Genomic DNA, 14,485 nt, shown 5'->3' on the forward strand with positions numbered 1-14,485 from the left:
ATGTTGATTAAAACAGCAGTTATTGGGCTAAAAATACCAATAATAGCAAAGCTGTATACAGCTTCTCTGTACAGAAAGAAACGTTCTGTGATCAGGGAATCTGTGCGTAGACCACGGATGATAACTTTCTTTGACTTACATAGGCATCGCATCCGTGGGCCCGTCACGGAATTTTCGGCGAATCTGTGAAACTGCCACAAATTTTGATTTAAGGGGCCGTGTTCATTTCACAGAATTCTGTGAGACCAGGTTGGCCTCTACCATAGAGGTATACAGGAGGCATTGTTGGATTCAGGAGTTCTTCAAAGTGCTTCTTCCACCGCCTGATTACATTCTCAGTTGAGTTCAACAGCGTCCCATCATTACTGTACACATCTTGGATGGTTCCCCTCCTTAGGATGCGGACGGTTTTCCAGAAGCATCTCTTCCACCGGAGTAAACGGTAGTGTAGCTTTTGCTTGATTCCTAATATATTAAAGACTAGTTTTACAGCTTCCTGGAATACCCCTGAGACTAGAAAAGGGCACAGATACATCAATACGCATCTTGTTACAAACTACAAATACTTGCTCATCAAATATATTATAATAAAATACAAAGTTCTGCTATGAGAAAATGTAGGCTACATATATATTTTTTTATTATTTGTTTGGCATTTTAGGCTTTTATTTTTATAGGACAGCTGAAGAAATGAAAGGGGAGGGAGAGGGGGAATGACTTGCCGCAAAGGGCCGCAGGTCGGAGTCGAACCCACCGCCGCTGCGTCGAGGAGTGAACCTCTATAAATGGGGACACGCTCTATCTACCCAGGCGCACAAAATGTAAACTATTTAATTGAAATGCATGTAATTTGTCATTGAAAAACATAAACATACTTCTTTACAAACTGTATTTTACATTTACTAGCCTCAATATGGGTTTGACCTTAACCCCCTTACATTGAAAAGATGAACTCTGCTAGTTTTCCACATTATGAATTTGAAGTGGCCAATCAGAATATCTTGGAGGCTGCCAAATTCAGGGCTGCATGCTAGGTGGTTTCTTTCAGTAAATGCGGCCACTGACTGACAGTGAACAGCCAAATTAATTGCAACTGGGGGAACTGAACAGTAAGGCCACGGTGATGCACTAGTTCATTTAGATGATCATAACACTAGGCATTTAGCAGATGCCTTTTTCAAGACTAATACATAAGTGCAGAATTCTCCTTTGTGTATAAGTCAAAGACTGTGATTAAGATAATTGTTGTACAGATTGTGGGGATAATTTGGGGATAAAAATGTGTCTTATTAAAAAAATAAAATTACATTAGACAATGTTTTTTCAATACACAAATACAAGCTTTTTTTCTGTCCAGCAAAATAAAAATTACATAATGCGTATTTTAAATGCATTTAATTGAAATACTGCCCATCTCTGCCTAAGACCTAAACCTGCCCTTAAAAAAAGGGTCTGTCTGACGAATTCATTACCACAGCCATCAAATGGGGGTTAAATTCCAGCAGAGAAGCAGCAAAAAAAAATTTTCAGTAGTTACCTGCACAAATAATGACAAAAAAGTAATTTAATTACTTGCGACTATGCAAATATGAAAGTAGTTGAAGTACCAGCAAGCTACTGCAAAATGTATAGTTAACTACTAGTTTACAGTAATGACATGTAGGCTATTTCCCTACTCTCCAGCACTGCATATAACATATTGCATTAATGTGCATTTGACTGAAGAAGCCCCTGAGAAACACCAGCATGCTATGTCATTTTCTCCTTCCCTAAATAAATTATAAAGATGACATGACATGACAGACAGTGTTGCATGGTTATGATTACTTCTGGCTTGAATGCCAAAAATGTTGATGTAATATCAATTCTGTAAAATATACAGTACATATACATATATATATATATATATATATATATATATATATATATATATATATATATATATGCTAGATATTAAACTAACAATATACAGCAGAGAGTAGATTTGGCAGCAGATATGTATTTTAATGCTTATTGGTTCCACAGGTTTATGTGACATACAGTTCGTGCAATTAATGTAAAGATGAGCATGTTTTTATTTATTTATTTTATGCAGACCTGAATTTTTTGCAATATGGACAAGTACATTGTTGTTTTCCTAGAAAAGTATTTTAAAACCACACTCTCTCTCTATAGTACGTTGGTCTCACTGGAGCCAGGCTGCAGTATCTGAAGCGTTACAACGAGTTTAAGACATTTTCTGAACCAAGGGTAAAAAAGGGCATAGATCAGAGGGTTTAAACAGGAGTTAAAATAGAAAAGACACAATACAAATGCATCGGATGAAGCATTGAGCAAGTTATCGCCTGGAAGAGCAACACAGTAATATGGAGAGAAACATATTAGAAACACAACTACAACAACACCGAGAGTCCTGGCTGCTTTCATTTCAGATTTCTTAGCAGTTACTTTCACTGAACCCTGAAGTGTGATTGCTGCAATATGAGAGCGCATGGCACGAGCCTGAGACACAGCCACCACAAATACTTTCACATACAGAACTATGATGACAGTGACAGGACCGATAAAGGATACCACCAGATCAACAAGTCCTGCAATGTAATTATTGACAACCACACACTCCCCAGAGCAGGAATTATACCTGCCTGGTTGTTTTAAGTTATCACTTAGAACCAGAACTTGAAAGATTACAGAACATATCCAACACAGACAAACACAGACTTGAACTCTGTTTTTTGTGACTTTAGTGGAGTAATGCAGAGGATCACAAATAGCCACATAGCGGTCAATAGATATAAGCACCATGCTTCCTACTGATGTAGAAGTAATGGTATAGTCCAAAACATAATACAGAGTACACATGAGGTCACCGAGGAACCAGCAGCCGTCTATAAGTATAATTTGAAAGAACATGAGGAGGCCCACGAAGAAATCTGAGACAGCCAAAGAGAGGAGTAGGAGGTTGGTGGGGGTTTGGAGCTGCCTGTAAAGCAAAACCAGCAACACTGTGATTTGTTATATCTATTGGACGCAATAAATAACATGACACTATCTTTCACCAAACTCTAATATCTAAAACATTTTGTTTACAATTCCAGGCACTAAGTCTCCCATACTTGAAGTGGGCGATAGAGATGATAACCAGCAGGTTGAGAGTTGTGGTGATCACAGTTATGGAGGAAAGTGTAACGTAAGACAGTATGAACTCAAAGTGAGTACGCATTGGCTTCTTGCAGGAGGCATTGAGGAGTTGTGGGAAGCAGAGTTCAACTTCTTCCAGGATCTCCATCATCATGGACAGAAATAGAGAGCGAGGAGAGCAGCTCTGTCGACTCTCTGAGCAAAGCTCTATTTAATACAGTCAATTTATAGCTGCCCTCCCTCCCCAGTCTTCTGCTGCGTTTTATTCCTTTGCAACAGAGAAATACATCTTTCATCCCACCCTCACCTCTTGAAGTAATTCTCTCCATTTCGATCATCATCATTCTGCTAAACCTAGCATTCCTGTGGGACTGGAATCACTTCTCCGACTGCAGTCATATACTGGGAATAAAGTGGAATTTGGCAAGTGGGTGAACCTAAGATTAGAGGATTGGGGGGACTTTGGACATGACACAGCAAAAAGTCACACCCGCAAAGCATGGTAAAGAAAATAGAGTGTAACACAGTTCACAATGGTCAAAACACAAAATAAGAGACTGTCCTCCCCCAAAAAACGCTCCTATGGGTTGTTTGGTCAAGCAGAAATTGCAACTCATTATAGTGGCGGCGCTCTCTAGTGTCCATAGTAATTATGACAGGAGCAAAGCACAAAGTAAATTGACAAGGTGTAAGAGCGACAAGTTCCTCATAAGGAGGCTGACTGGGGTGGTAATTGTGGAAATCATCACCAATCACCAGTCAATTAGACTCTTTATATATACGATATATAATAAAGCTTCTAAAAGAACGTATTCATACTAAAGCTCTATCCTATAAGATACACAGCACAGGGAGGTTTGATTTTCTGTCAATTCTAAAGGCAGATAGCTGCAGTAGTGGCATTTTTTACTTTCTTACAATATATAATTAAACTGTACATTTTCATATTCAAATCTCAGTTTTTTTTTTTAACAATTTGAATATATATTCAAATTTAGAATATTCTTTCACAGCCCTACTAGATACACGCTTATAATCACGGGAAGAAGTAAAAGTAATAATACAACATGTACAAATACTTACAAAAGATTGTAAAATGTCTGTCAGTTTGATTTACTAATCATATGTTTGTCTTTCCTGTCTGACATCACAAAGATACTGAAGAGGAGCAGACAAAGGGCCTCTCTGTGGGGATACTTACCACAATGGAGGATGATCAAAGTACGGCTCCTGCAAGAGTTGCAAATGTAGCTGTGGTTCTAGAAGAACACATCATCTTACAAGACCTCCCTGACCTGCCAACGGCCTTTGCTTTGCTTTGCTTTTTGGGCTGATGTATGCCTTAAACATTCCATTTCCCAAGGAACTGAGGTACACCATTGTTTCGGCTTCTAATGTTGGGCTGCAAGAGGCAGATCCCTCGAGAACAAATGCGTTAAGTTATCCAGTGTGACAGCTTCTAATGTTGGGCCATGTTTTAATTGTTAACGTTCATGCTGCCCAATTGTCGACTGATATAAATCTCCAATATCTGAGATAGATCCTATCTTTACTGGTTTTATTCTGCCCCCCTTTTATCGCTTCTTTCATCTACACTGCTCTTTTTTTATCCTCCTCCTTTATTTCTCTTTACCTCTCTCATCTCATTTAGTCTGTCACCCTAACTTATCTAACCTTGCTGTCCTTACTTAGTATTTAAGTAAAAAAATAAGTTATATAATATGTTAACTGACATCCACAACTACTACTGTCCAGTAGGGGTGCACGATTCAGAAAATGTCACGATTCGATAACGATTTTCAATTCAAAAACAATTCTCAATTTTTTTTTTTACGATTCACAGTATGTACATGTAGTTACTTTTCCCATGTAATTGCAGTAGACATACAAAAAACAAATTAATAAAAAAAATAATAATTAAAAGATAATTAAAAAATATGAATAGATTTTTGGAATTCTATGAATCGATTTTGAATCGGTAGAGCTTGAATCGCGATTCGAATGTGAATCGATTTTTTTGCACACCCCTACTGTCCAGGCAACACTTTAAAGGTATAGTTTAGCATTTTTGAAGTGGGGTTCCATGAGGTACATATGCATAGTTATGGAGATGGGGATGAGTGCAGTCACTATAAGGAGATGGGGGAGATGTCACTGTAGCAGAAGTCATCCTTGTACTGTGGAGGCGAGTAGAAAAAAATGCCTTTTTACCACATAGAAAATGCTTAGGCCTATCTAAAAAATAAATAAATATCTGTTCAAGTGTACACACAATTTTGTCACTGCTTTAGTTTGCCGCCAGACAGACATTTATTTTTGCACTTTTTTTGTAGTGTATTATGGGCCATGTATTCTTATGTACATGGCCATGTAACTTCTTATACTGACTGCACTAATCACCATCTCCATAAGGGAAAAGACTAACTATGCATAGGTAGCTCATACAACCGCACTTCAAATATACTGAGCTATCCTTTTAACTGTCTCTCTGCTACTAACAAACATTGGTCTTTCTGTACACTTCTTAACTTTTTTGTCTCCTTTTCTACCCATTTCTTATATTCAGTTCTTTAAGTAACCTGCACTTTATTAGTTACGTATAATACTATACTGTATTATTTACTTGTGTAAGGATTTCATTGTGTGTGAATTGTTGACACACAGACAGTATTTTAATACATATAGCATTTGCTGCAAAATTTTTAAAGTTAGAAAAGTACAACAGTTTGGCCTGATTGGGTCAGTTATGGGTCTCAGCTGCTCTCAGTTGCTTGTTAGAAGCATTTGATACATGTTAAACATGTTGAATAAAAAAAAAGCTTTGAATCAATACATTTTATATGATTATTTGCATGTGCAAATTATTTGTATAAGTGGGTATTATCAGGGGCGGATTAAGGTGGTCAGGGGCCTAGGCTGCTCTTTGTGTGAGGCCCCCCCCCTAATCATTGCGCTTTACTGGAAAAATGTATTTAGACACACAAAACACACACACACACACACACACACACACAGATACACACCAATTACCACCACACCACATAGGTAAAATGAGAAAACTACATCATAAAACTAACATCAACAGAGATGTAAGTGGAAAGAATACCAGATATTATCCTCTGCCACCACAGCACCAAAACAATTACAATGGAAATGTAACTATAAACAGCAAAGCAGCAGAATTCCCTGGAATTACAGTTCAACAGGAAGCTGGTAATCACTTTTAGCTTTATAAGTCAACAGATAGGCTACAGGATCTGCATCAGTGTAGAACAAAATCACAACATCACTACCAGTGGTGGAAGAAGTATTCAGATCTTTTACTTCAGTAAAAGTATTAATACCATACTGTCCTGCATTGAAAATTTTACTTAAGTAAAAGTATGTAAGTATCATCAGGAAAATGTACATGAAATAGTTACAGTGAAAGTACTGAATGTCGAAAAATCCTCATATTCTTTAAACAAACCAAACAGTTCTGTCAATCAACTAGTGTTTAATGGTCTCATCATCTCAGCTGGACTTGTAGCCGTTATATTGTCGGCTAGTTTACTTTAGAATCAAACATCAGATGTTATAAACTACATGTGTTTTGTGTACAGAAATCTTAATGTGTAAAGTAACTAGTAACTAAAGCTGTAACAGATGTAAAGTACAAGTACCTCAACATTTGGACTCAAGTACAGTACTAGAGTACATGTACTTAGTTACATTCCACCACTGATCATTACTGAGACACAAACCACTGTGCAATACACTAAACTGTGAATAAAATAAAAATAAAAAAACAGCAGCAGCAACACATAACACTGTTATTAACAACAATAATGAAACAGCAGCACAACACGTAGGCTACATATTGTTGCATAATCATCACGCCTTTAGAATTTTTTTAGAATTCACATGCAGGATCCGAGCTATAGGTAGCAGCAGGGACGGACTGGGACCAAAAATTGGCCCTGGCGCATTTTGGCCCACGACCGGCACACCACGTAGATCACAAATACCAGGCGGCCTTGTACGTCCCCTGAATATGTATAGCAACTCCTACTCCTTAAAAATACTACCGCCATGTAATGAGTAAGCAAGAATCAGTGAGAGTTGACACATTAAATACAAAAAAGTGTCATTTATTGATATAATAAAAACGGTATACTCCTCATGAATCATAAAACAAGCTATATATATATATATATATATATATATATATATATATCATTTCACGACTGAAGAGGCCCTGTGCTTTAATTTGAATTGGTCTGTCATGAGTTTTTGTCTGTCAGTGCAGATAGAAAAGCTACAATTCTCGTTAAGAAAGTTTGCATGATGTGCAACGTTTATCTAGGCTACTTTAAGGACACAAATGCACAAGCTTAAGGTTTGATGAACCTTAAGGTGGTGTTTTGCTTATTATTAAGATGTAGGCTACTTTGTTGAATGAAAGGCAGGCTAATATAGCCTAATAATAATAAAACGGTGAGAAAATGATCAGTCAAGACTCAGATACCCGCGCACTTAGCCAAACTAATGCAATGATACAGTATAGCATGCCTATTTCTTACATTGTTGTAGTGTTATCATCAACAGTTTGTCCACCACTCAGTTTTATCAAGGGCCAAAGTGTTTTAAGGGGAGTTGTGTTTACCGCAGGTTGTAGCCTCACTCCCTCATCTCTGTCCCTCTCCTCCTGAGTCTCCTCCTCACTCTGCATGTCACTGTAGCAGACACCAGCACCGCTATCATCGGCCACGGGAGCTGATGAAGGTCCTGCTACTGCCCAAAACATGTCTGTCCATTTGGCACATTTGGCAGCGCTTTTTTTTCTCACGCAGCTTCTCTGCACCTCCTTTGCGTTTCTTCTCCATGACCTCTATCACTATTCTAGCCTGGCAGATGCACACCCGAAACTGCATGCAGGCAGAAATCCCAAAGAGGGTGCTGTTTAAAGATATGACGTCCTCTGCATTGTCTTGGTTAACGTTATCCTCACCTAGCGCCACTCCACAGCTAGCTCCTGCTGTAGCGGCATGTTCATCGCTTTGGACTGTTGTTCATCATGTCTGTATCCCCAACAGTAGCCGTAAAAAAGTTTGTCATCTTTGGCAGCGTTGCCAAATACTTATCGGGACTTTTTTCTTTTATTTGAGCCGCTCGGGTAACTTAGTTTAATTTCGCTCTTAGACTCGTCTTGCTTCGTCTCTGTTTGTGTACTTCCCAGTTCTCCGGTCACTGTGTGTTTATCTTTCGCCCGACGCGTTTATGGACTAGTCCATTTCAATGTGAAAGTAGGGGGTGTATGGAAAAAAATTGTCTTTGTGATATTTTTGACTAAAGTGTTTTTGGCCAGCCCAGAGTCAATTGAAAAACAATGGGCTACCGATCTAGGGGGGCCCAAACTATAGATTACACAAAAAAAGAAAAAAAAAAGTAATGATAATAAATTGTCTGGACAATCTGGGGCCCCTGCACACGTGGGGCCCCTAGGCTGCAGCCTAGTAAGCCTGTGCATTAATCCGGGCCTGGGTATTATGGTTATATAGAAATTGCCCTAACTTGGGTTTTAAAGTTCTTACAAAGCACAATCATGAGTTACTGAAACTTGGAAGTTGAGTTGAGATAAGAAAGGTTTTAAAGTCATCACAATGTATTGTTATGATTTACTGCGACTTTGAGTTTAGTTAAGTAAGGTTTTTAAGTTTTCCCAATTTGAAATTATAAGCTACTGCAACTTTGAGTTAGGTTGAGATAAGTAAGGTTTAAAAGTTATCTTAATTCATTGTTGTGAGTTACCGCAACTTGGAATTTAAGTTAAAATTTTAAATTGAAAGTTTGACCAACTCAGAAGCAAAACTTAAAAAGTTAAGTTTTTTTCCCCAACTTAAAATTTTGCTGAAGTTTGTTGCCTTAAAATTGTAAGCTGTGTCAACTTTTTTAATTTTTACGGTGCAGTACTATTGTTATTCTGTATATTGTATGAGATTAATAGTGTGAGGCAATGTTAACAGTGTAGGAGAGAAGCAACGGAGGTTTGTGTTTTTAATATATTTCTCTGAGCAGTATGAACAATCAGGTCAATGAAACTGAAATTAGCTCTTAGTATCTCCATCGTTTACACGCAGCTGTTATAGCTAGTCAGTGTTACAACTCCATTATGTGAGTTGTCTGCCAGGGAAATCACAACACATATGATTACGTTTATGCTACAAGTGTCACGACCTGGCTCAAAGGTATGACAAAAAAGGGGGAGACACACATGTATTTTCAGTCAAATCAAATTTATTTAAAGTAACCAAGATAAACGTGAATTCAGTAAATCAGTGATGCGTGTAATGTATGGGTGTCTGTAAATTTATCAAAGCTACAACGCAAAATAACTAAACCCAAAATCCAAACAAACCAAACAACCTGGAGGAGCGGAGACCATGACTACTCAGGCACTCCTATTTATAGACAGGTGAGCAATCAATTGCTCCAGGTGTCACTCATCAGTCCTCATTAGCCAATGCCCAACTCCCAGCCACCAAAGGAACTTAGTAGGCCTAGGAGCCGTCACACAAGGTAGACAATCCTTTTTCATCATTGACTCGAGGAAAAGTATCATAGATGTCATTCTAGCGTTATGCACAACCATGCTATAGTTAGCCAAGCAAGTAGCAAGTATAAATCTTTTAATAAAAAAAAAAAAGGCAGAATTACCTGTCAAGAAGAAAGCAGGCAACTTCGGTGTCCCTTTTAAAATCCTTGCTCCTTATAATCTCTTTCCATCTTGGAAAAGCCACTCCAATATCAACTTTGGTCTTGTTGCTTTCCTGTCGCATTGTCGTTTTAATTCTCTTTTTAACTTCCTTGGCGACTCAGTTACATGTCCTCGAGAATCGTCACAATCCTCCATTTTCAACAGGCTTTCAAATCTGCCGGCAGTAGCAAGTAATCTTCTCCCCCTCCCTCCCTGGCATTTGTCACAGTCACTGCCACTGAGTGAGAAGTGTGAAAGGCGGAGGTATGTCCCTCATTGGCTAATGTATTTTAAAGATGGAGGCGCAACATGGTGGCCATCATTCGAGCGATTCGCTGGTATGTATTCTTGTGAATGGCAGATTATACGCGTACGAGAATACTTTGATTAGTTGGTGGAAGTAATTACACATGAATGAGCACATATTTGTGAAAAAACAAAGGGTTTTTTGCTAAGAATCAACTAAAAAAAATTACACAATGGAGCTTTAAGCAGATTAATAATATCTGAAGAGGAAATTCACACAATGCTGTCCTTATATTTAAACACACATTTATTTTCATCTCTATTATTTAACAAAATATACAGTATATTTACATTTTACAAAAGCAAATCACAAGATTTTACGATTAACTGTTTAGTTTATTAACAGTTTTGTCTATTTATCAGTATGAGAAAAACAAAATTATCTGTGACAATAACACAATATTGAAATCAATACATTATCACAATTTTTGTATTGATAGTACATTGGTAATACATCAGAGAAATTATATAGAAAGTGTAATAAATAGTGTTAATTATACTGGGGAGAAATCTAATTTGGTTAACTAAAGCTACTTGGAAAAGTAGTTCAAACTACTTTGGCAAAAAAATAAAAATAGCAACAAACAACACAATGTAAAATAAAAAGGCACATGCCAGCAAAAATTGCCCCTCAATTAAATTTAATGCAAAAGTGCCCACTTGTTCACAGGTCAGACGTAAACCAAAAAATAGTAACCCACTATTAATGGGAAAGTGCTGTAATGTCAGCTTTTGTTGGGTTTGTATACAATGTCCACTGTCAGAAACTAGGGTCCAGGTAGGGGTACTGCACCAAGCAAGATTACTAAGTTAACAAGGTAAGGTAAAAATAACATGCATCAACCTCTCTGAACATTTGTTAGTAAATTGCAATGATTAATACTCATGATTTATTCAAATTGAATTTTACTTTATTTGATAGGGACGATGCAATTTAACATAGTTCCATTATAGAGCATTAAACGGATGTTCTGCACAGTTTATAGCTATTGCTAATTCTAATAATTACTTTTCTACACCTAATATAATCAAGTTTAGTTTTACAGCTTATGTTGTTACAAATTACAAATACTTGCTCATCAAATGTAAAAAAAAAATACTGCTATGAGAAATGTTGGCTATTTAATTAAATTCAAGTAATTTGTATATGAAAATACATTATATACAAAACTGATATTGTCACATTTTAGGCATTTAGTAGCTTCAATATGGGTTTGAACTTAATATGACCATTGACTGACTGAGTGAACAGCCATTTGCTGTTGCAAATGCAACTGGAAGAACTGAACAGTTAGGCCACAGTGATGTAGCAGTTATTTCAGATGACAAAACTGGGCATTTTTCAGATGCTTTTTCAAGAGTGATAACTATAAGTGTGAGACCTAAACCTGTCCTAAACAAAAGTGGCTGCCTGACTAATGTATTGCCTGGGCATGACAAAAGGGGTTAAATTACAGTGGAGAAGCAATTGAAAAATAAAAAATCATACCTTTCATTTTATGCCCCCCCAAAAGTTATTTAATTACCTGAATCATTATGCAACTGTGAATGTAGTGAAGTACCAGCAATCTGCTGCAAAATGTACATAAACTACTAGTATACAGTAAGTACATGTAGGCTAGTTCCCTACTCCCCAGCACTGCATATAACTTATAACATTACTGTGCATTTGACTGAAGAGGCCCCTAAGAAGCACCAGCATGCTGTGTCCTTTTCTCCTTCCCTAAATAAATGATGAAGATGCATGCAATATATGCAAAGACTAGCATGTTTTCACTTTACGTAGACCAACATTATCTAAGGCATTGCAATATGGAGGTATGTGTTTATGTTTCCATAGCAAAAGTAGTTTTAGTCACTTCAGCCTCTCTCTCTCTCTCTCTTTATAGCACGTTGGTCTCACTGGAGCCAGGCTGCAGTATCTGAAGCGTTACAACAAGTTTAAGACATTTTCTGAACCAGGGGTAGAAAAAGGCATAAATCAGAGGATTTAGACAGGAGTTAAAATAGAAAAGACACATTACAAATGCATCGGATGAAGCATTGAGCAAGTTATCGCCTGTATAAGCAACACAAAAATATGGGCAGAGACATATTAGAAACACAACTACAACAACACCGAGAGTCCTGGCTGCTTTCATTTCAGATTTCTTAACAGTTACTTTCACTGAACCCTGAATTGTGACAGCTGCAATATGAGAGCGCATGGCACGAGCCTGAGACACAGCCACTACAAATACTCTCAAATACAGAACTATGATGACAGTAACAGGACCGATAAAGGACACAACCAGATCAACAAGTTCTGTGATGTAGTCACTGACAACCACACACTCTCCAGAGCAGGAGTTATACCTGCCTGGTTGTTTCAAGTTATCCTTCAGAATCAGAATTTGAAAAATTAAGGAACATATCCAACACAGACAAACACAGACTTGAACTCTTTTTTCTGTGACTTTAGTGGAGTAATGCATAGGATCACAAATAGCCACATAGCGGTCAATAGATATGAGCACCATGGTTCCTATCGATGCAGAAGTAATGGTATAGTCCAAAACATAATACAGAGTACACATGAGGTCACCAAGGAACCAGCAGCCGTCTATAAGTATAATTTGAAAGAACATGAGGAGGCCCACAAAGAAATCTGAGACAGCCAGAGAGAGGATGAGGAGGTTGGAGGGGGTGTAGAGCTGCCTGGAGAAAAAGACCAGCAACAAAATTAGGATTCAATATACTGTATCTATAGAACACATTATAAATAGCATGAAATCTTCCACCAAACTCTGACATCTATAACATTTTGTTTTCAATTCCATGCACCATACTTGAAGTGGGAGATGGAGATGATGACCAGCAGGTTGAGAGTTGTGGTGAACAGAGTGATGGAGGACAGTATAATGTAAGACAGTATGACCTCAAAGTGAGTACGCATTGGCTTGTTGCAGGAGGCATTGAGGAGTTGTGGGAAGCAGAGTTCAACTTCTTCCAGGATCTCCATCATCAGAGAGAGAGAGAGAGAGAGAGAGAGAGAGAGAGAGAGAGAGAGAGAGAGAAAGAGTATCTCTGTCGACTCTCTGACAAAAGCTCTCTGTATTACAGCCAATTTATAGCTGCCCTCCCTCCCCTGCTGCATTTTATTCCTCTGTAGCTGAGAACATCTTTCATCCCACCTTCACTTCTTGCAGTCATCCTCTTGATTTTGACCTACTACTCTCTACTGCACACGGGATTCCTATGGGAATTGAATCACTTCTCTGATGTCATATAGTAAAATGGCATAATGGCTTTGGATAAATGGACATATTGAGTGGTTTCCAAAGTCAGTTAAAGTTGTCTTCTGTACGATTTTCAACTAGTTAAATGTCTGTTAAGTTCTTGTCTATAAAAGAGGGAGTTAAACCAATGGTGATTAAGCATATATGACCCACTGATGAAAGCGCTCGTATTTGCTGCTTTGTCAAGTAATAGGATCTGAATGTCTGTGGCGACTAAATTTATTTCATATTCTGCCTCAGTGGCTAGTAGGGTATTTGTCTCACATTGGCAACACATCCCGATAGCTGCGTTAGCACTGTTGACCGTGTTAGCCAGGTAAGCTAGTTGCTGCCTCCCCCGGCTCTATCATCTCCACTGATGCGCGTGTCCCCACACGGCTCGCATCTTCATGGATGTATCAGCTCTTAGCTCATCTTAGACTAAACTGCTATCTGCGTAGACTGGAGCATGTGAAGGCATCGCGCCGGTGAGAACTGATTCTACCCACGTCATTTAGTCAAGATCTCACTTTGAAGTCCCAGGATCGCGTCTGAAATTACACCTTACTGCCAAAGGTGCCGCTAGAAACAACTCAAATCTTACGGACTACAACATTAATGTATTAAGATTTATATACCATAATAAACACAACTAAAGTGTCAAAAACTTTTTTTTCTTAACTTTTTAGAAACTTCTAAACTTCAGATGATTAGCCCTGATTAACCATAAAGGCCTGTTGCATGCTTCTTGCACTGGACTTTACAATCACGCACATGTGCATTCATCCTTCCACGGTTGCAGAAGTTGCTAATTAGTGTCAAGAGGTGAGGTATTCATGTTTGAGGACGAGATATAAACCAAAGAATGTTGTCAGCATATGGCGAGATATGATGCTCTTGTCCATACATGTCAACAGGGGATATTAACTGGGTTTGTCGGACACTGGTAGCTACCAGATCATTAATAATTGTTATGGTTGTGGACATTTCTGTTGCTTCTTTGTGGTTTTCCGTATGTTGTATGTATGTTTTCGTTGGGTATTCT

The 14,485-nt window shown here is 38.0% G+C and overlaps 1 protein-coding gene across 1 annotated transcript; it reads right to left on the reverse strand.

Annotated features, from left to right (window-relative positions):
* Window positions 1-2,169: 2,169 nt before the first annotated feature.
* Window positions 2,170-3,292, reverse strand: LOC120570115 (trace amine-associated receptor 13c-like). Its single transcript, XM_039818339.1, has 2 exons — window positions 3,117-3,292; window positions 2,170-2,983 (listed from the first exon to the last, which is right to left on the reverse strand). Exons 1-2 carry the CDS (start codon window positions 3,290-3,292, stop codon window positions 2,170-2,172), a joined length of 990 nt encoding a protein of 329 aa, XP_039674273.1.
* Window positions 3,293-14,485: the final 11,193 nt, after the last annotated feature.

This window comes from Perca fluviatilis, chromosome 12 (assembly GCF_010015445.1).
Source record: "Perca fluviatilis chromosome 12, GENO_Pfluv_1.0, whole genome shotgun sequence".
Classification (NCBI taxonomy): domain Eukaryota; kingdom Metazoa; phylum Chordata; class Actinopteri; order Perciformes; family Percidae; genus Perca; species Perca fluviatilis.